Source organism: Aythya fuligula, chromosome 3, assembly GCF_009819795.1.
Source record: "Aythya fuligula isolate bAytFul2 chromosome 3, bAytFul2.pri, whole genome shotgun sequence".
Taxonomy (NCBI): domain Eukaryota; kingdom Metazoa; phylum Chordata; class Aves; order Anseriformes; family Anatidae; genus Aythya; species Aythya fuligula.
In genome coordinates this window covers 78947257-78970975 of record NC_045561.1, presented here as the reverse complement: position 1 = coordinate 78970975, position 23719 = coordinate 78947257, and the positions used below count along the sequence as shown (strand labels likewise).

General features: G+C 43.4%; 1 protein-coding gene across 1 annotated transcript in view; it reads right to left on the bottom strand.

Annotated features, from left to right (window-relative positions):
* The window catches only part of RSPO3 (R-spondin 3), a 62063-nt gene extending 39441 nt beyond the window's left edge, over nt 1-22622 (bottom strand). The window contains 2 exon segments of the mRNA XM_032185197.1: nt 22085-22156; nt 22159-22622. Of these exon segments, the coding sequence (XP_032041088.1) occupies nt 22085-22156; nt 22159-22180 (94 nt within the window). The 5' untranslated portion in view covers nt 22181-22622.
* Between the last annotated feature and the right edge of the window lie 1097 nt (nt 22623-23719).

The following is a 23719-nucleotide window of genomic DNA, read 5'->3' as shown; positions in this document are numbered from 1 at the left end:
TGTGGTTGGTGAGCAAAGAGCAACAAGGAGAAGAAAAATAACAAAAAAGGTCAGAAATTTCAGGGAAATAAAAGGCCCTTTTTCTTCTCTATACCGAGCACCAAGTTAACAAGATTTAATGTTTGTTGATCTGTTTTATGCTGCTTTCTGCGTACCCAGACCCAACAGAATAAAAACCTAAACGATTACCATGTCAGCCCATGCTTAAATTCCTCCCCATTCAAAAACTCACATCAGCATATGGTTACCTTCACACATGTGTTACAGACCCCTTGACTTCAATTAGACCTAAATACCTGATTAAAATTAAGGACACATTCTTGAATAGAGGCTCTTGTGCTTGGAGCAGACACATATCTTCCTGAAGTAGGCAAAAGCCTGACTGTTAACCTGAACTTTGAAAAGAATGCATAGCACTTCTTATCCTTTAATTAATTCAAAGATTCAACTTTTTTTTTTTTTTTAACTTTTCAATATTTTAGATAATTTCATAGTAAAGAACAAAAAGCTTCAAATATTTGCAACATGACTGTGTTTTCATTTTTCTTCAGAGGAGCAAGAATATTCTTCTTCTTTCTTTAACAGACAAAAAATAAAAATAAAAATATATTTTTTTCCTTATTCTACAGAGAAAAGCATGGCTATGGGAATACAAAATTTCTTATTAAGAAAAGGGTTTGGTACTATTTTAATTTATTGGCTCTTTAAAATTAATGTTCATGCTTTTAAAATCACTTTCATAATATCTGGGAGTAAGATTCCCCTGGTGCTTACAGTAAGTAAGCAGCCCTGTTTCTTTGTGACTGCAGGAGACAAAGCACATATGATAGTTTTGGTGCTTTTCAACATAAAGGTTTTCAACTTTGAGATTATCAATTAATTTTATCAAGTAACTCCTGAACTGTATTCTGGTAGGAAGGAAATCAGATTGCTTTGATTTCAGTAAGAATCAATCTGGTGTCCTAGAGAGTCTCTCTTTGTTAATCTTTAAAGTATCTTTTTCAGCTTGAATCTGCTGTTTACTGTGTAATACTTTCCATACCAACATCATATGTAACACTTCACATGGAAAAAAGCCAGTACAACAAAGGTGTTCTCACAGAAAATTAGAAAGAGGTGTTCAAAGGGAAACCAAGTGAAAAGGAGGTCAAATGATTGGGGAAACTGATTACAATGTTTTCCACTGATGTGAAAATGAGAAAAAGTATAATTATCACAAATCATATTGTGATTTCAGCCATCCTTAAAAAACCCTGAGAACACGATATGATCAAATCACAGCAGCAGCAGTAACAATAACATTCCAGATATATGTGCAATTCTATAGGACCTGTTATCCTGAGGTCCTTAAGGCAATCAAGTAAGATCCAGTTCTGTGATGTAAGAGCTTTTACACTTTATTCTTTTAAGGGGTCATATTACTTTTTAGGTCACTGAAGCAGCTCTTTAGTAGCACATGGTTGGAAAAGAAAGAGAATGCATTGCCTGTCTGATAACCACCATAACCAGTCTGAACTGATTAATTTTGGGACACTCTAGAGCTGTTGGGCTCTTACCAGAAAACGCAACAAGGTTGCTATATTGGCCTCATTATGCTTTATATTACAGTGAAGAGATGTGGCTGTCCCAATGCCCATGATGAAGCAATAGTCCAGTACTAGGAATTCAAAAGGGCCAGTGAATCACCCTGCTGCTGTTTTCTTCCTCTGAAGAACTTTAAGCTTTGAAGTATCTTGATGGCACATAATTCCTGAGAGCTGCTGAGGCAGGGCACAGCATTAGGCAAGCTGCACAGGGACACCTGCTTTCAGGCTACATCTTCATGGCATTCACTTAGATCAGGAATACAATTGCTTGGTCATGACGCAGGAAAAATTCTGTGCTAGACCTGATTCTTTCTTCTGTTATGACATTTTAAGCAAGGAACAACTCTATGAAAGTTTAACATCAAAAAAGCTATACTGGCACAAAACAGGTGTGAGAACAGATACATTAATGCCTCAGTCATGCTTGCTTTAGAGATAAAAACACAGTAAAGTCTGTATCTAGGTCAGAGTGTTTTCTTTAAAACCAGCCTCACCTGAGACTCCGGAACAGCACCTCTTTCTCTAGGTGGAAAAAACAATTAGTGTGTAATTAGGAGTTCCCCCTAAAAATATCTGATGTTATAAAGCTACTTGTTATTGTTAGTAAGATACAGCAGATCAGTGGTTGGAAATGGGAATCAGTGAGTCTCAACCACATTATCCAAAGCCAATTCAGAAAACCTTGCAAGTTAATCATTGCAGTGGTCTCAGGGGAGGCAGTATAATCTCATTCATATGTGTGCTTCAAATAAGAGGTCAGACATCTTTGTAAAAGTATGCTGTACCTCAACCATAAATTATTATGCCTGAGAAAGGAACCATTGAGTGGATCCTAGATTTTTGCTAAGCAGGTGGTCATGTTACCCTCTCCCAGCAGGCCCTCTGGCCTTAAAACCCACAAGATCTCTCAGGTAACACAGTCCACAATGCACTGCAGATGTTGCAAGTGCCAGAATTGCTTCTGTGCTCTCAAGTGTGCAGTTGTGTCTGCCTGAGGAGCACCTTCAGGCATCCATCCCTGGTTGCATCCTCTGACAACTCAGCAGTGTGTTAACATTTTATCTTTAGATAGCATCAGCAATATCATCATTTTCTTACTCACAGTGAGTTGTGTTATGCTCATCAATCTGATTTTGATGACATAGAAAAAGAGAATGAAATAATTGTGGATAAAAGCAAATAAAAATGCCATATTTTTAATATGGGGTGATGATCCAATATTTTCTTTGTGATTTGAGAACTACTTGCTTCACGGGAGTTTTCAGAAATAAAATAAACTTCAGTTTCCTTAAAACAAACTCCACATTGTTGCCTTATGAACAAAATTGGATTTTTATGTCTCATAAGGTTTCAATGTAGCATATCTGCTGGATGAGGCATCAGTGTAAGCAAACAGATGGTAGAAGACTTGTTGATTTTACCACAATATATTTGTGCAGGATAGAGAAGCAGAGAACCTCAAGAAAGTATCCTTTTGATTTCAATTAATTTTCTCTTATTGTGTTGTAGCCACTTATCTAATGCAGTTTAACATTCATATGAAATTACTGACAAAACAAAAGAAAACAGACAGTACCTTTTCATTTTTTAAAACCTAAACATTTATCTAAAATTCTTCAACAGTATGGTCTCTTCCTCAGTTTGTTTATTCTTTATATCTGAGAAATTTAAGAAAGCACTGATAAATTAGTATTCTAAAGAGAATGTGAAAATGGAATGTTGTTTCATGTGTAAATGGAATGAAATGATGAAATACTCCCCCTCTTTCAAAAAGCAGAAGGGATAACAAGTCAAGTTATTCACTGCTCCTGTCTTGTCTGAACTATGCCATGCATTCCACTTGGTTTCTTCAAACCAGCATCTCTGAGGCATGTTTAAGGTGCTGTCTTATATAGAACTTGTAGACACTGTTACCTTAAACAGTATAGCTCCTCATCCAGCATGGCTATGAGCAAAAGAAAAATTAACTACTTTATTATAATCTCTCTTTTTACACTTTTATTTCTTCCCCAGCAAGCTGGGGCTCCTGCTCTGGAAGTGTAAGGCTGGACCTCTTGCTGATCCTGGAGTAGTCATTCACATCTGGGCTAAGTGTCTGTAAAGTGCTTCTATTCTCAGTCACTGGTGTCACACTGAAATTGTGCATGCTTATGCTGTGACCAACTGTATTGTAACAGAATAGCAAATTTTGAGAAATTGCTTTCATTGTGATCACAACATCGAAAGATAAGCGAGAATGGCTCACAGCATCACAAACTAAAAGGAGACGATATCCCAAGAATTCTGCTGAAATGATGTATAATTAAAAAGTCTGCTGCCCTTGAACATTCAAGCATGACTCTAAAGTAGAAATTAGGATTTCTGGAGGTTCATTTCCCTGTCAACTACATTGTAGTACCTCTGCAAGATTTTGTCCAATTTTAAAAATCAAAGTGCCTGCACTTATGGACCCATGCTGGGTATCACTTTCCCTTTTTGTAGGCCGTGAAGATTCAGATATCCATGACTAATCCAGCAGTCCAGTCTCCTCAAATGAGTCTTGATGGGTTTAACTCTTCTATGGATGGAGAGAGGAGATCCTCTGGGCTTGGGGACAGAAGGCTTTGTAGTCACTGAAGGCAATAGACATTTCTAGAGCTCAGTATATCTGAACTACCTTAAACCTCTAGCTAGAGATGAGATTGTCCAGTAACTTCCATTTTATGTCCAATGCCTAGCTTCTTATTGGTGTTTATGCTTTCAGTTCCTGCAGTCAAGGAAGATGATCAAATTAGTTAATTATTTGGGTCAAATTTTCACAGTCTTATCAACATCGACAAAGCCCTACCAAATTATCCAGTGGAAGTTTTGTTCCTTGTTTACTGAAGAGGTATGACCACCTGGGCTTCAGCAAGATTTGTCAGTAATCTGTGTCTTTAAATGCGATCACTACTGTTGACTGGTCTTAGAAAATAACTTCTCTACCTCCTTTTTGCTTTACATATAATCATTACAATGGCTTATTGAAAAGTTGTCAAGAGGATAAATAAGAAAAATGAACTGATATTTGTACATTTGTATTTGGTTTTGAACAGTGCATTCTTACTGCTGTTTCTTATTGATATTATAAGGAGAATGTTTACAGAACTGCTGATGCAAGTGGAGATATGTGTGAAACTAAGCTCAACACCTAAATTAAATTGACTATGCTATTAAAAATTTTGCTGTCTGTAATTCTAAGAAAGATTCTGGATCATCTTGATCCAACAATATCAACATGTATCAGAAAAGAAGCTATTTCTCCAGACAGAAAATCAAAAATTGCCCTCAATTTCAGATCAACAGTTCCTTAGAGGAATTTTCTGCAGAGCAACTCCATTTGCTTTCAGCTATCCAAGCCCACTAGCTTAGAAACATTCCTTACTAATGTTCCTCTTCCTTGAAGAGACTGTCTAGTCTGCCCTTCTGTAGCTTTTCCAGGGCATGAGCATTGATTCTGTCTGACTTCCCAAAGCTCCCACATATGCACACATGGAGGTACAGAAGAAGATAATTCCCCTTATCTCCTACCTGGCATTCATCATCCTTGCCACTGTCAAAAAACAACACAGCACCCTTGCTCTCTCCTCCTGCTTCCTGCTGGTTCTTGAGGTGGAAGAGTCTTGGCATCTGGAAGCCTATGAACAATTTCAGAAAGACCACAGCCCAAACAAGACTTCACGACTTCCTGTTTCCTGCTTTTGGATGTGAATGATGGCCAATGATAGTGAAAAGCCAGAGCTCCCACCAAGACCCAGTCTGCAGCAGTCATTCTCTGACAGATGGCTACCGACTTCAACCAAAAGTCAGAGAGGGCCCCGCCTCAGCAGCACCTTGAAAAATGCACTGCACCCACTGAGTCAGGCACATCACCACCTATGCTTTGAGTCCACCTCATGCTTGGGAACCAGTAATAACAACATGTTGCTTTTTTTGTGCTGGGTACTAGTTGACTACACAAGGAGGAAGCTGGAGCAGACATCACCCTCCTCCTGAGTCTAGACAGCAGCCCAGCATCTGAACTGGTGAGGAGGGTGTTAATTACTTCTTTTGCTATCTCTCTTTCTGTTTAACTTGCTGAGGCTTGCTTCAGGTCATCAAAAGCATTGTTTCTTCTCCTATCTTTTCTCTGGGCAATGTGCACCATTAGTCTTTACCTTAACAAGTTTCATACTTCTTCCCTGCTGTGACACAGAAGCCTGTGGCTCTGTAAGCCACAGCAAGAAGTGATGAGAGAATCCAATGAACCAGCATGTTTCTGCTCAGCAGCTCTCACCCAGCTCTATATATGATGAATATTTGGCAGCTCAACTGGTGGCTAGTGGCTTGCGGCACCACGTTGGGCTGCCAGAGACAGGCATCAGATATGAAATGACCGCAACAACACCACTCCAAATGCTGGGCTGCTGCAGCAAAATTGTGATACAAAATGACACATGCGGATGCCAAAAAAGACAAAGTGAAAGGAAAGGTTGAACTGTGCCTTGGAATGAAAACATCTGCCTTAACTGACTCCTTGGGTTTGTGGAGTTGCATGAAGCAAGTCAAGTGATTTGTTGTTACAAAGAGGCATCAGCTCCCCACCGGTACACTCCCCTGGAGACAGAATTCATGACAAACCAAACTGTGTGTTTAGGGGATGCTGTCCTGATGCAGAGTGATGGACCAAGTCATCAACCTGTAATCTGTAGAGCACCAGAGGTCTGCATCATTTTAGGTACTGGAATATATATATACCTAATATTCACCTAGTCCACTGGAAAGTAATTTCTGTCAGCGTTACTTAAGTATCTTACTGTCAGGCCAGGAACACCATTGGTGTTCATTCTTTCTCTGCTATCAGTATCACTCTGCACAGTGAATGCTTCAGATACCGTACAGTCAGGAGAATTTTGCAATATGAAAAAAGTTAAAAACTCCACCAAAGTGGTGCTTGTTTTTTCCCCTTTAACATATGACAATACTACAAAGCCTTTTCTTGATGCACTAGACTTGGGGGAGGGCTTGGAGTTGCGCTTTTTCATTGGCAATGGTGGTTTGTTTTGTTTTGTTTTGAGTCTATTTTTCAGGGGCAGGCCACAGAAAGACAAAAGAGTCCCAACTAGGGCTTTGAGTACTTTTGCAGCCTGATACAGATCAGTTAAAATACATCACTTAGGATACTTTCTTAGCATATTCTACCCGTTGCTGTCTAGAAGATTTGCAAGCATAGTGCACACATTAGAGAATGCTGTCTCTGCACTGATTATTTATAATGATAACACACTGACTCTCAAATTACACTGCGTTCTGCCTGCTGCCTTCTATCTTGTCATTCCCTACAAGCAGCCCAGAGGTAGGTTCATATGTGCTTGTAAAGTGCCTATTGCTGCAAACATTAATAAGAGCTATCACTTAGGAGCAGTTACTTACACTTTGTTTAATCTCTAATGGATTCTTCTAAATATTTACAGTAGAACAGTTGTCAGACCAAATGCTGGAAATCACTGGCATCTTCCCAGAAGCCAAAAGGAAGGAGAAAAGAAAAGAAACCCACTCGTTGCATTCTTCTGTGGGGTTTTAGCAAGTCAGGGTTTGCATTCTGTAATGTGGTGGTGCTGAGCACAGGTACCTCTGGACAGTTGTATACACACCAGCCTCGAGCACTACAGCTGTGCTTCAGCCACATAAATTTGCCTTTACTCTTTCTAATTCTGAGGGAAGTGGCTGTTTGTTTTGCAGACCCTGAAGTAAATAAACTGTCTGAAAGGACAGTGTCTGCTACAAGAGATGGAGGATCTCCAAGCTGTTTGGGGTGTTGAGATAGGGCAAGATACTGTTTGTTCTTGGTTGTGCTGCACACCACACGTGGGGAGTATCTTGGCTGTTAGATTTGGAGCCTGCATCGCTGTGAGGGAGGTGTGCAGGAGGGACACAGGACGGGGCAGCAGTGAGAGTGTGTGGCTCCTGGGAGGGACATCTGTGCCAGGCAAGTGACCGGCACGTGGGGCCCTGGGCAGGCAGTGAGGAAGTGAGGCAGGAGCAGAAGAAGGATGGCAGTTGCACCACTGCCATAAAGATTGCAGAAGTGCCAGCACGTTGGAGGGAGACCTGAGACAGAAGGTATTTGTGCAGCTCTTCAGCTCCCACTGTGACACAGCAGGTCATAAAAAGGCTCCAATGGTTGTTGTCTTGCTTTGGAAAAAAATTCAGTGATTTTAAAATGAGAGCTTTGCCTGAGTAAAACTCAGTATCTGTGATACTTGCCCAGTTATAGAAGTTTTCTGTAGTATTTGCTATTGTAAGGGCCTGCCCTCATTTTGAGATGTGTATGTGTGTGTGAATGTGTGTGTGTGAACGCATGTGCGAAAGAGAGAGAAATCTCACTGCCTAAAACGGTTCTGCCAAGATAAACTTTGGAGCATTTTATAAATTAACTCTGCTCTATGTGTTTATTTTTCTTCTGGAGATTCTAAAAGGAGACTGTTCAACTCATCTTATTAGGGGCAGCATACTTTTTTAAAGAGAAAAATAAGTTCCTGCTCTGCACTGGAAAGTATTTGCTATTTTCAGCTAAAAGTATTCTTTCCTTCTGACCTGGCATATTAGATAAGATTTATATTTCTGACCTGACATTAGGTAGTTAAGATTTATTCTTTTATATTAACTTTACTGAGCTTGCAAGCTATTCATTTACAGCACAGGGAATGTATTTATGGCAGAAGCAAAGAAAGTTCACTACAAAGTAGTAAAATATGTTATTAGGAGTGTCCCGTAGACTGATGAAAATTGTGAGTACCCTTGCAGCTGGCTCCCTTCTGGCTCTTTTCTCCTTCTTTGTTATTTCAACTTTAAAATTTGAATTTGAAGTCAGTTTCAATGGTGAATAACTTAAAAGAGTCCAGATGATTCTAATATATCCACATATATATATGTGTGTGTGTGTGTATGTTGTGATTGAGAGGTGCAGGGAAGGGGATAACAAGTGACTTGAATTCTCTCCGTGTTCTGCTGGCAATGACCCAGGCATAAGTAACACTGGACCTCGCTCTCCTGCCAGTATAAATCAGGAGTAACTCCACTGAGGTATGAAGCTGGTGTGTGAGTGAGAGCTGAATCAGATCTATAGCTCTCCTATGTCCAAAGGTGTGGGTCCAGGCAATCTGTTAATGTCCAATTTACTTAAAGAGGAGAACCGCAGACTATGATGGAAACCTGGAAGCACTTCAAGCCTCTATAGACAGAGGCCTCCTATTGAAATCAGTGACAAAACCTCCCATTAACTTCAATACGATCAGAATTAGGCCCTAAAAATGGCTGGAAGCCAAAGGACTGGATGGCTCATGAAATAGGTAATAAGAGCTGATGACTCTCACCGATAAATCACCAATGCAAACCTGGCTGTGCTTGGTTTAGACTCAAAATTGCTTTCATCTGATGTTTGTTTGAAACTGTCCACATTGTAAAACCTTCAGGAAGAGCTGGCAGTCGTGATAGCTGTCTCAGCAAGAGGCTGGCGGCTGGACGGGGTGTGGTATCTCTTCCATCCCCACGTCATCAGAGGGAGTCCATCTTACAGAGAAGCGAGACGCACTGGCCCGCCCATAGAAAAAGCAGTGCTTGGGTTCTGTCATTAACCAGAGGTTTTCGATTTCAGAAACTGTCAGGCTAGCTCTGTAAATCCACTTAGGCTGAAAATATTGGGGGAGGGGGTTACTGTAGCAAGCCAAGGGGAGGAGGAGATATTTCCATTTGTAGACATTATTCAACTGCTGTCACAAGAGAGAAAGAATAGAGATGTGCAGAGCTTTGAGAAATTCAATGTGTTGAAGAAAGGGCTTGGCATACTGAAAGCTGGGATGATCAGGCATTACAAAAGCTAGGAATAGCTTATAGAGTACAATGCGTTGCAGTTCAGCTGAAGAACTGCACTGCTGACCCCTTCCGTGACACCACACTACTCTGCAGCTGAGGAGAGTTAGTAGGGCTTTTAGTAAGAGCCCTACTAAACTGAGACCCGTTGTTCTGCTGTCTGGGCATCTAGCAGCACTCCCTGACAAAGTTTTGGGGAAATGCAAAACATTATGGGAAGACTTTCAACTTTACTCCCCCTTTCCCCCAAATATTTTTGCAATCAGTAAACTTTTTCTGTTGGTCCCTGAAGGGTCCTGCCCTACTTCTTGAAGAGCAGTAGACAAACTGGGTGAATATTTTGGTACCTGTGCTTGGCCAAACAGCCCTAGAAGTATTTGATGACAACTGGCACATTCATAATGGTTCACCACTTTCCAAACAGCATCCTTCATGATCTTGTATTTGATAGCCCTCAGGGCTATGTACTTTATTAGAGAGCATGCAAGTTTTTCCATCTCCCTCCTGACTTCTACCAGGCCATGTCAGACAACTGCTCCAAGGATTCGTATGTTCTTTCTGTATACGCAAAGATTCATGGATTATTTTTACAATGCGGCTTTGTAAATCAAAGAAGCCATTCACTGCTTATTTTTTCTCACCCAGAAACCCACTGCTATCATCAAGTCATCACACCATGGCTCAAGGGCATCTGCTCTCTTTCCACCACTTCTCCTCAAAACGCTGAGCTCAGAACCACGAGTCGCAATAACTTGTGGCTTGGCATCAAAGGAAAAAGTATGCCAGGGGGCAATCTGCTATAGGTGCTAAGTGGGAATAAGGGTAAGGGAATAGTAAGGGAGAATTCCTTTTGGGTGACACTAAGGAAGAAAGGAATCGATAGTGATGGGAATATTTCAGGGAGTTGTTTAAAAAATCATATGAGACACAATATGAGGCACAATATTTATATCCCGCATAACTTTGTTACATGTTAATTCTGTTTGGTGTGTCTACTCTGGTTCACTGCATTCACCTGCTAGTTCTTATTCTCCAGTAAGCTTGAGTTGGATACAGGCATACTATGGATAATGCGGAGGACATGGAGCGTGTCTGTATTTATATCAGGCAGGATAACGGAGCTGATCTACAATTCCTCTATCCCTTACCACTTCTGAAAATGCAGCACTTTGGGTCTATCCCTGTGCTTACTCTTTTTAGCTGGCCACTATTCATGCTAGTACGGCTTGGTGTATGTTCTCATTCTCTGAATCTCTCCAGTCACTACATTGAAAAGTAGTGCCAAAGTTCATAGATATAGAAAAAACAGGGAAAGAGAGCTTGATAACTGTAACTGAGGGATAATACAATAGGAGAAAGCTCATGAGATCTGGATCGGGGTGAAAAACATGGGGAACACAGTGAAAGTATTCCTCCCACACTTTTAAATGGCAAATTACATCTGTTCTTTGACAAAAAGGGTGAATATCCTCACTACCCTTACCAGCACCTCATGAAGAGAAGTGGAGACCTCATGGCTCTCTTTGCTTGGTGAGTGAGAACAAAAATCCCCACCAACTATCATGGTCTTTTTTAATAGCCTATATAGACATTTAGGCTGTATTCTGAGAATATGCAAATTTCATGTTGGCAGAGCTCTGCGAGTTATTGCTTCCTGGACACAAGCTTTAACTAGAAGCAGAATCAATCCATTAATTTTTGGGAGATGCTTATTCTGCCTAAAACCAATTCCCAATAAAAGCAATGCCAAGACTCTAATTGAAAACCTTGTGCTAATCTGGCATGTGTCTTATCATAGAATCACAGAATTGAAGGGGTTGGAATGGACCTCAAAAGATCATCGGGTCCAACCCCCCCTGCCTAAGCAGGTTACTTAGAGCAGGCTGCCCAGGTAGGCGTCCAGGACAGGCCTTGAATATCTCCAGAGAATGATCATGGTATTTTTGTCATCTAATAAATGATATGAAAATCAAATTCCCTGATGTTTCCTCACCACGTACAGATACAGATACACATGGACACATGAACATACCCCCCTGATAACGTTACCAGCAGTGATGCTGAGTTATCACAGGGGAACATGAAGATCCTTCTCCACACCACTGATTTCCCCTGCCCAGAGGTCCATCCAAACAATTGTTTTCTTTCTCCTCATTGACTCAGGTGTCCAACCTGGTGATACATGCCTCATGAAAAGCTTTGCCTCAGAAAGTTTTACCTGTCCACAACCAAAAAAGGAAGGATACATTTAACTTTCTGGTTGTAGTTTTAAACATACCAGGCTAAACAGAAACAGAAGGGGATCCCCTACCAAGCTTCTCATTTATTTTTTGTTTTAATTTAGTGTTTGATTTAAACTGTGCAGCTAAATAACAGACCACAAAAACAGTGGGAGAAAAGGTGGAGTTTCAGATAGACCAGAGTTTTGAAACAAAATTTATTGTATCTAGGGTTATCTGTCCTTTATGTCTTAAGATGATTTCAAGTGAGAACACTTAAAGAACCTGTCAAAACCTTTAATTCTTGCTTGAGTCTATGTGAATTTGTATGCATATATATTATGTAAACTTGTATATAGATATGAAGGGCAGGGAGAAAGGGAGAAAGACACAGTTGACTAAATATATGGACATGCATAAACATATTTTCAAACAAATTGCTGTATTTGGGTAATATTTGTGAATGGCTTTAAACACTATCCTGCATTTTTGGTAGGGTGTGATTTTCTGACACTTTCATCAAGTGTTATAAATGATGGACAAAAAGATCTTTTTTAGGAGATCATAGGCAAATGCTGCATAAAGGGTATTTTTCCATCTTGAGGATGACAGCTCTAGGCTTGTGCCTTGTTGTGATTCTAGGGGACAAAATAGGTAAAAGCAGAGGTGGGAGACAGTGGGCATGCAGATGGAAGACTCTTCCTGAACAAGCTGTCTTATATGCAATACTGCAATTTCTGTGGCCTGATCTATATCTTTTGGACAAGATGTACCCAAGGTCTCTGCATATCCCAGATGAAAAACACAGGCCCTTTTTGGTGCCCACAACAGTAACCACAGACAGTCAGGAAACCAGGATGGAAGACTCAAACAAGAAATTCCATAAATAAATAAGTTATTCTTCAAGAAAATAAATTATACAGGGCTTCAGAAAGGATCATGGCCTTACTTTTGTACTGTTCAGTGGTCTTTTAGTGGTAACTGTATTTGAAATCCTTTTTTACTTAATTGGTAAATCTGGGAAATGCAAGAGAAGACAACTCTTTTGATTAATCTATTTTATCTGGACTCAGCTGTGATTTACACAGAGGAAAAATGAGCTTCTCCTAGCACTGGTTAGGTGGGAAATTATATGATTTCAGGAAGAGGTGAATGGCGGCTTGTTTTTCATCTTGAAGTGTACAGTCTACAGTTTCCTTTGTGGCAAGTCAGATCTCAGCAAACAGGACTCAGACCCCCCATTCACATTGCTCCATGCCTCCATAAAGTTGGGGAAGACTTGCATTCATCAGAGCATCCAGCCACAGACACACAAATAAATTGCAAAAGAAAGCTTATGTGAAATCTCCTCCATAATTTCTTGTTGATGGAGCCCACTTTGCGCCCTTAAGAGATCACATAATCATAAAACATGTCACCATTTGTTACATTATTTCCTTAAATATACTTAACTCAGAGTTAGTAATGTAACAGCTTCTTCTTTCTGAGAATTACTCAGATGAAAGGACATGGTGCCCATTTATGGAAGAGAAAAAGCATTCTCAAATCACATAAATTCTGTAGGTTGTTACCAGAAATAGATGATACCAACAGAGAAAGGAAATTATTTTTGTCCACAATATATACAGGGGAATTTGTTTTTACATTTACCTCTTACTTAAAATAACTTTAGTCTTGGAATTAATACATGACCTAAGCAGCCATACAGATGTCCTCTTGCTGATATCACTCATACCTAAATCCTACCAACAACTTCTTACATGACTGAAGATTCTCCTCAATAGATAATTTAAACAGCACATTTAAATAATTTATATCCTGTAAAACCGGTATCTTGGGCTTAAAAATCCTTATCCAGGATGTTAGCACCAGTTATATACTCTATGCTCTCATACAGAATTGCATGTTCAGTTTTAATACATCCTCAACTCTGAAACTCATTAAGTGCTCAACTCTTTCATAAAACAGAAACCCTAAAAGCCAAATGTGTGACTTCACTTTGGACTGCAAAATATAACCTATTTCTTTGCAAAATAAAAAACTGTGTAATTTATTTACTTTCCTGACAGTAAAGATCTGTCTATTAGATTTATGACATCTGTGGACACTATGCCCAGTGCCTCATCTTAGCCGATTATTCAATGCTGTGTTATACTAAAACATTCTGGAATCTTCATCCATCTCCATGTGTTTGCTAAATTCATGCACTTAACATCTTCTGACTCTGACTTCATGTTAAATAAAATTGTTTGGTCCCCCCTTGGTTCTATTTGCAGAGGTAATTCTTCATTCAGCAGTGTAGCATAAACTAAAATAAAACCAGCAACCCCTTTTTTCAGTGGCATAGAAAAGCATAGTGAAATTAATTATGAACATTCTAGGAAAAGGAAACAAGGTTATGAAACACTTGCCGACACTGGTATTTGTAATCTTCATGAATAAGCAATCCAATAATTGCAGGGCAAATGTGTGTGGGAGGCATGGCTCTGAAGAAACTGGCTGTTTTTCCTCTCTCTGACCAGTGGAGCTGTTATGAATAAAAAATGTTGTTGCTAAAGGAACCTGTAATAAATCCTGTTGGGAGTATTACATGTGCTGATAACACATATAAACTTTGTAAACATATTAAAGTGTCAGGTTTTAGTAGCTCTGGTTCATGTGGATGTTTGTAAATGTTAGTCAAGAAATGCAATGGAAACCTTGTTGCACCAGCTGTTTGCTCCTATGTTTCTGGCTCACATGAGAGCTTTCTCCTTTTTCCCTCCTCCAAGGAATGCTTTTCCTCACTTCATAGGGGAGATGAGGAAAAAATGCTCAAATCGTACATCTGCTGTAGCTTCCCACTAGAATGCTATCACCAGAAAAGCTGCTCCCTGGTGAGTTATTTGGAGAGAAGTGGGGTGGATGAGCTAGTGACTGATGAAGGATTAATGCTATTCTGAACATTGCTGCTTTGTGCACACTGATGCCCTCAGTCGATGCTTTGGTGAAAGTACTGTTAGCAGCCCTGAGAGCAGCATCCAAGTTGCCTTTTAATACGTGGAAAGCACTGGGCACCTCCAAAATGGACTGACAAAAAAAAAAAAAAAAAAAAAAAAAAAAAGCACACTGAGCAAGGAATTTTCAGCTCGGGTCAGAAACTGATTCAGATCCTGGCTATCCATGGGGTTTGGTGCCCTAGCAAAGTGCACAGCCCTGCAAGCTACTGTGTTCTTTAGCAAAGCAAAGGAGGCCTCAGTCTTGTCTTGTGAAACACACCATGAAGGAGCAGCAGCCTGCTACCCTTAATGTATCCAAAAGCTTAGCAGCAAAAATATTCAGCTAGAAGTGGAAAAACTAGAGTAAAGTAACTCTTCTGTCTCACCTGATCTAGCCCATGTCATCTGAGGTGCTTTGCTTGCACCTATTAGCACAGGAGAGGAGCTGGCTGGTGAGCCCCACTGTCAACAAGCAATTGCCTGCAGTGTGTGGAGACCTGTGCTACCTTTGGAAGAAGTGTAGTTTGTTATTTTTTTTTAATCGTTATTCTCTGTTTGCGCCTTTTTACCCAGGGTTTCTGTAAGAGAAAATGTTGAACTTTGCAGAAGAGACATGAGCTCAGAAGTCTCCTGTGCCGGAGTGAACGCTCAGTTGGCAAGCTGACATCTCATGGCAGAAACAAGAAAATGCCTGAGAAATGCCCATGCTTCAGGAGTGAGCTGTCAGTTAAGCCAGGGCTTTGAAAGTAAGGGACTCAGGTGTTTAAATCCTGCCCCAGACACACCTTAGGCACCTAAGTCCTGTTCTTGATCTGAGCCTTGCTGTTTCTCCCCTAGCACTTTACAGGAAGCCACAGAAATCACACATCATTGCTATTCCAACACCCATCAATGAGCTCCTGTTTTATTTACAGTGCCCCAAAATCTGCTTTACCCTGCAGGAAACATCAAACATCTGAAATCCCATCTCAAACCTTTTAAGTTTAAACATGAAACATGTCAGGACGTAAAGCTGACACTCTATAAGGAGCTTGAAAGGATAATGTTTATAGCAGCACGCTACCATAGCTCTGTATAGACCTGTGGTTCAAGGTTTTGCTTTCATTTAAAAGTATCACTATAAGCATCCCTTTATGTTCTTCCCGAAAATTACTCTGCTGTGTGGAGCAGAAGCATCGGCGCAGTGCAGGGACCTCGGTGCCATCCCAGTGACAGGCGAGATTCCCCTTCCCGTCTCTCGCCATTCAGGTCCGATCCCCAGAGAAGTAGCGCTGGAGCCGTGTAAGTTTTTGTGGCTCTTTTTCTTGAGCAAGTGCTATTTTTAATCACACAAGTAATAATAACATTTAAGAATGTGTGATCTGTAGCTTACAAGCTAGAAATCGAAACACAGACGTTTGTTAGTCAGCTATCCTATAAGTAGTATTGCTCATTGCACTGTTCATGACTAGCAACAAAAATATAAACCGTAATAAATCCTGTTGGATTTTATTATGACAAAGTGTCCAATAAGTAATTATTATGTCACTGCCAGTAATTCAATTATTTATGAAAATGTTGTAGATCTTTTTTATTATTTTTTATTTATTTATTTAATTTTTTGAGAGACAGAATGTGTTTTGCATGAACAAATGCTCTCTGAATATTTTTATCTGTGGCATTGTTCGTGGTAATAGCAGACAGACAGACTTTTATATAAAAAAGTATATGGTTTCAGCTGCCTTTTGTCATCTGATAAGATTGCTTGTTATGAATTATTTTGGTGAAAAATTGGCAAAGTGATTTGAGTTGTTCAGAGTCCAAAATTAGAAATTAGACAAAATATTATTATTTTTTTTTTTATTAGCCTTTATATATCTTTCACCAGGCTTCTTTTGAAACTTTTAAATTTATTTCAAGAGCAAAAGGGGCAACTTTATTGTAGGGGGGAGAAGTTCTTAAGAACTCCCTACGGTTTTACTGCGATGAGTTTTCTGAGTAGTCACTGTCTATAAATGACCTGAATATGAAATGATAGACAGCTTATCAACGTTAGTGGATAACAGCAAGAGTTAAGTCAATGGTGCTTTACTAACCAGAAAGGAAAGTGATCAGGATAAACAACAGATATTGAGTACATCTGATTTTTAAGTTTTCACTCAATTTTTGTTAATTAGATGTTAGAACTTACATTATCTTCAGGAAAAACAAAAACAAAATTTTTACATCAAGAAGGAACAGACCAGGGATTTGCAAAGGCTTGGTACAGTAATTACAAGCTTAAAAGAAAATAATCTCAGTGTTAACTTCATTGACTTCAGTCGGGTCAGTAGGTGGAAAATAGTAAAATAGCTGTTCTTTTCGTATGCTTAAGAAGGAGATGCCTCCCAAGCAGATGACATATCAGAGTTTTGAAAGGTACGGGGCATTGTTTTTTTCTTACATAGGTATCATACATAATTGGATTGTAAAATTTTGCAAGTACTCTAGCACAAGACTTCTATAATCAAAATCTTCCCTGAGAAATCTTCCCTGCAGAAAAGAACCCTCTCCAGTTCCAGGAAACTCCATAGGACATTCTCCACTGAAAACATGGAGGCAGGTTTCAAGCTCCTAAAATCACCACATTAATACAATTTTGTTCTTTCTGCAAAGAAATATAGGGCTTTTTATATATCTGCTGATATGCATCCTATATCAATGGTTTGAGAAGTGGTGGTTATATATCCATTTACAGTTTAACAGAAATTTTAAATAGTTTAAGAAATGCCTTCAGCAGCTGAAAGAAAAAAAAATCACCATTTCAGATATGAAATGGTTTGAACTGGACTCTATTGTTCTTTAGTCTTGCATGCTAAGGCTCTTGGGATAATAATACACATTGTTCCACAAGCAGATGGTATACTTCAAGCACGGGTCTACATGCACATATAGTTTAAAAACAAAATGAGATAAAACAAAAATTAAGCTAACTACTTTGTAATTCTTCTAAGCAATGGGTGGTGTTTTTCTGATATTTAATTATTTTAAGATACCACTACTATGAAATATGTTCACAGTTTATGAAAATACAATGAAACAGTCCTACGGCTGCTTTTGTTTCTAATGACTGTAATAGGAAATTTACAGTCTATTTCGAAACAAACAGGATCTCATCCAAAAATGAGAATACAATTTCATTGCAAAAAAAAAGATGCACTTGTCACCAGCAAAGCGTTTACTCTGACAATAAAAATATGCAATCATCACAGAAAAAGAAATGTATCATACAAATACTTTGAAAGAGAACTAACAGTGAAAATAATTTAATCTTGCCCAAGGACAGAATCAGCTTACTTGATGGCTGCTTGCCTTGGTTAACTCCTGCCCTAAATTATTACTAAAGTATTTCCTTTTATTAAAAAAAAAATAGTAATGTAATGAAAACCTATTTTTTGTTTAGAATACATTGTATTACTGTCCGTGCTATGCCAACCCTACTATACATATAGGTACTAGAAATATGTATTGATGGTGAACTATTAATAATTAAACAAACAAAAAAAGTTTCCAAATGTATAACATTATTTTAATTAATAATGTAATTCCTCTTTTCCTGTTGCAAAAGAAGTAAATTTTAACTCCATGTAGATGACACCCTTCTTGAGTGTGTAAAAAAATGAAGGCGTAATTTTGCCAGTTTTGCATTCTGTCATTTCTCTTCTGTTTTATTTCATACAGCCGTCTTTTCGGTTAGCACAGCCATACACTAACTTAATTGTGGACTCGTACGCGTCTGTGCGTGAGGTGAGGACAGTGAGGCAGAGAGGTGGCCGGGTGGATCTCTCCACTCGTGACCATGACCAGGAGTGGATGCTGTAAGACCCACTGTCCTGTAGCGGTTGGAGGAGCCCATGCAGGGGCAGCCGAAGGAGCAAACGCCTTTACGGTGACGGTGCAGCTCTTGGGAGCCCCGGGACAAAGGGACAAAAGCAGGATGCAATTGCCAGCATCAGGCCCCAATGGGCTACCAGTATCAGGCATCATGGCACATTGCAGCTCCACTACATCGTGCTGACAGTTTTACACCCTGTGTAGGAGCCGCGATACAAACACCAGAACTTTCTATCTATTTTCTGTCACTGTGTTTATTCTGGTGATTCCCAAATTTAGCCCCCAGCTCACTCACAGCCACGGGGTCACAGCAAATGCTCTGGAGGTCATTCACAGAGCCGTATCAAATAATGCTTCATTTCCAGCAGTTAAAAGGTCAAGAGAAAGGTGTACAAACTGTCGGTAGTGAGTTTTGAGGGTTGCTGGTGATCTGCAGAGCCAAAATATTTTGGAGCTATTGACTTAATCCTACATCTTTTCTAAGAAAACTGCACTCACTGGCAGGTATGTAGAATTTCTCAATTATTGGTATGCTACTCTATACTTGCTGCATATTAATCTCTCTTGTAGGACCCAAATGAGTCATTCAATTTGTTAATCTTAAGTGCTCTTATCAGAATAAAAACACAAATCTCTTTGCTAATGGCAATGTTTGCTTTTGAACTTTTATTGATCATGTCTGCTGTGCCTAATTATGGACACAATCCCCTGTCTGCCACTCTGCTGTGACTTCGGACAAGTTTCACCTCTCTACAGCCAACTATGTGTTTACCATATGAGACAGAAATGAGGATGCTCAAGCTGGTAAATACAGTAGGGATTTGGGGAATGAAAGATCAGACTTTGCTCCTAGTAAAGATTACTTTGACAGTAGGTACAAAATAAGTAATACTTCAGGTCCAGGTCCTTCACTGGGGTAAATTAAGAAAGAAATGGCATTTATATGAGTTGAGAGTTTGGCCCAGCATATTCTGAATTAGTCAGTTCAGGCTTTGTTATTCTTTTCTCCTAAAATACGGCAGCATGCAACATGATAGATTCTATACAACATAGAATAGGCCCTCGGATATTTAACAAAATGAAATAACACGAGCTCACTGATTCACTGCTTGACAGCAAGTAGTTTGGGCTGCATTTAAAAATGCACAGGTAGAATGAAATTTTGAAAGCACTTCTCAGCAATGGGACTAGGACGTATGCTTAAAGGAAGCTGATGAGGAAAAAAGAAATGGAAATCCAGAGAGAGCCTTCCATGTAGCAGGACAGAGGGCTCTGACAGGTGTCTTCTTTATCTGCATCCTACCATTTTTTTCAAGTTGCAGTCTTCACGAATAACTATTTATAGATTTTAAAAGCCAACACTCAACACCAGTGGTTTACACCAGAGCATCTCTTACAGCCAGCCTGATCTGAAGACCTCAACCAGCGGATAAGGTGCACCATGCCTAGGTGAGATGTTTCTGGTGGTTATTTACCTTCCCTTACAAAACAAGGAGCCAGCTTTCCATCCCGACTATTTCTATCTGAGATTTTTTTTTTTTTTCCGCCACTTATTCCACTGTGGATTTAGCTCAACTTCCATCTTTAAGCAGAAAACTGTGAGCAGCTTCTTGGTACCTTCCCTATGCACCAAACCAGCATTATTATTATTATTATTTATTATTATTATTATTATTATTATTATTATTTATTTTTTTTTTCAGCCAGCAATTCCAGCTGTCATTCCCGAAAGTTACGCAGCTACAGAAGGGAGCTAAGAAAGACCCGGGCCGGAGCAGGCGAGGAGCACACGCATGCACAAGCGTTCACACACACGCACACTCACACCCGGCAGCCCCGATGCTAGCAAATAGCGGCTGCTCTGCGCCCAGCAGCCCGGGGCAGCACGGCGGCTGCCTGGTCCCCCATAGGAGTGGCCTGGCGACCTCCGCGGGGCAGCGGCCGGGCCAAGCCGAGCCAGGCCAAGCCGGGCCGAGCCGAGCCGAGCCGCTTCGCACCTGCGCCGGCTGCCCGCCGCGGCACAGGACAGCAGAGGTCGCCGCTGGCCCGGCTCTGGGCACGGCGCGCACAAGGTGCTCCGGGCTGCCCCCGCTGCGAGTCCCCGCCGCCGGAACTCCGCGGTGCCCCCTTTTGCCCCCCAGGGGGGTCCCGGTCCCTCCTCTCCCCCCCGGCCGAAGCCCTGCACGAGCGCCCGTCGGGGGCCCCCCGCGCGTTGTGGGGCGCGGGGCAGCCCGCAGCTTGCGGGACGGCGGCTGCCAGGGTTAAAGGAGAGGGTGGGAAGGGATGGAGGCTGCGGGGCGCTCCCTTGCCAAGGACAATAAATCGGCCAACCCTGACGTGTTTTGCTTAGCCCCGGGTGCTCCCTCCGCCGTGGGGAGCGCAGGATCGTGCTGCGCCGCGCTGCAGGGGCTCCGTGGGTGAATCGGAGCTTGTGCGGGGAAGGCGAAGCGCACAAAGGAGCTTTTCAGGAGCTGGCAGCGGCGCTCGGGGAAGGGAAGCGAAGGCCAGAGCGAAAAAAAATAATAATACTAACAGCACCCCCCGCCCCCTCCCCGAGGAGGTAACTCGGCGTACCCCTCGCTGATTAAATGCAGGCTGCCGTGTTTCTGATACTGCCCCGGCATCTGCCGCCGGCAGGCGCAAGCAAAGCGGTCCCGCCGCCGTCGGTGCGCGAAAAGTGTCTGCCCCGAGCTGCCGGGGGTGGCCGGGCCCGGGGCACGTCCCCACAGCGGAGCCCCCCCGGTGCCCCAGGAGGGACCAGCGCCGTCCTGCAGGCGCCTTTCCCAGGGACCCTCCTCATCTCGGGCCGGAGCAGCGTCCCAGCCGGCAGCCCCGGGTTACTGCCCCGGAACCCCCTGGTACTGCCCCGGGACTCCCGGGTACCCTCCCGCTGCCAGCCCCGGCCCCGGGCGGCTGCCTGCTGCAGCGGGCATCGGGGCCGGCCTGGGTCAGACGGTCAGACTGCCTCCGTCCCAGAGGCACTAAAAACTGTCCGAAATCTGGGGTCGCAGTCCCCGGGCAGAGCCGGCGAGCCGGGACGGTGCCACCGCGGTGAGTGGAGGCTGGAGGATCCCCTAGCCCCCCCTCACCCCGTCGGTGGGCTTGCTCTGCAGTGTTGGTCCGTCCCGGGGGTTCTTGTGGAGAGGGCTGCCCTCTCCGTCCTGCCCCGGATCGCTAAGCGGTGTCCGAGGGTGGAGAAAGGCGCTCGGGGCATCGCGGCCAAAACCAAAGTTACCTGTCGCGTCATCCTGCTTTCCCTTTGGGAAGTGCTAAGAAAGGCAGAGCTCCCCTTTACCGCACATCATTAAAATTAGAAGGAGCACACGCAGGTCTTCCCGGAGCCGGCGCTGCTCATCCCGGCGAGGTGAGAGAGCAAAGCAGAAGGGGCTGGGAGCTCGCCTCCATCACCCCCTCCAACTCAACAAACTCCCGTAGCAAATCTGCTCGGGCGCGCCGCGGGCGCGGGACTCGCTTCCTAGCGCTAGCAAAGGCGCCGGGGGCACACGGAGCTCCCGAGCAGACGTGAACGGCACAACGAGAGGAAGCAGAAGTATCAAAGTATAAATCTCTTCGCACTTACTTCTTCCCTGTCGCCGTACCCTGGAGGCGTGCTGGCTGCCAATGTATTCCATAAAGTTCAAAGTGATAAAAACCAAGAAAGCAGTCGCAATTGCATAGTAACCCTTTGAGAGTTCGACTTCTCCTTTTCGTTGGTTTTGTTTTTTTCCTTTTCTTAAAAAAAATAATAATAATAAAAAAAATCGGGGTGCTAGGCGGCAAGGGATGAACACAGCAGCAGAAATACCTGCACTGAGATCCAAAGCTTGGCTTGCTGGGCTGGTGGCCTTTGCCTTTTTTTTTTTTTTTTTTTTTTTTTCTTTTTTTTTTTTTTTTTTTTTTTTTTTTTTAATCCTTTTCCTCGCCCCTCCGCTTTTCCCTATTGCACTTGGAAACCGTCCGGCCCGCTACCTGCCGCAAACCTCAGGGGGGTCTCAGCAGCGGAGAGGAGCCGTGCAGCCGCCGCCGGGGGTCCATGCCGTGCCGGCGGCCGGCAGCATGATGTGGGGCGCCGGGGGTTGCGTGCGTGCGCCGGGCGGGCGAGGTGCCGACAGGACAGACGGACAGACGGGACGGCCGTGCGAGAGAGAGGAGTGGCGAGGGCGGAGCGCCGGGGGGGGGCAGGAGGAGGACCCAGCCCCGCCGCCGCCGCCGCCGCCGCTCCGGAGCAGCCTCGCTCTGCGCTGCGGGCACCGCCAGCCGCCGGGCGGGCGCAGGTGGGCCCGGCCCCCCCCCCCGGCGCTCCCGCCCCGCCGCCGAGCAGCCCCCGGGCCGCCCGCGGGAGCCGCTCCGCTGCGGGGCCCCGGGGGAGCGGCCCCGGGGCGGGGCGGTGGCGGGAGGAGGCGAGCCCGAGGCGCCCCGCACGGCGGGGGGAGGCTCCCCGAGCCCGGCCGGGCCCCCGCAGGGCGGCTGCGCCCGAGCATCCTCCGGCGGCGGGGGCGGGCGGGGGCGGCACTTTGCCGGGGGGGAACCCGCACCGTGCGGCGCCCCGACGCCCCCACGGATCGAAATGGGGATGGGGAGGAGGGTGGGGGTCTCCCGTCCATCCCGTCCGTCCCGAGCCGTGCCGACCCGAGCCGTGCCCCGGGGGTGCCCTCCCCGCCGCCGCCGGGACCCCCAGCGCAGCCCCGGCAGCAGGGGCACGGCTCAGCCGCACCTAGGCGAGGCACGGGCCGGCTGTCTGACAGAAGGGTATCGCGTTCCTTTCTGCGGCCAAGGGTTTCTTTTTTGGGGGGAAGGGGGGACTTAGAGAAGGGGGAAAACTGGCTGCTTGGCCGGACCCAAGCCTCGACTTGCCGCTTATCTCAGCGGCTATCGCTGGAAAAGAGGGGGAAAGCCGAAGTAAGACGGCGCTGATGGCATCAGGAGCCTGGGCGGTGTGAGGAGCAGCCGCTCGATTTGTAACTGTTTTCCTCGGCCTCTCCCCCCGTGCCCCTCTCAGAGCTGTTAAATATCTGCACCATAAAATGTGGGGGATTTAAAGGTCTGTGGGAGGCTCCCTTTGAAAAGGACTCTGGGGAAAGTCTTTCTAATCCAGGATACTTGAGCCGGATTGGGGTGGATTGCCAGAGAGGCATAAAATAAAAGTAATTCGGCAGACAAGCTGAGGGGCTATGCTGACACGAAGAAAGCCCGTTCGCCTCGCTGTCGGGTTTTG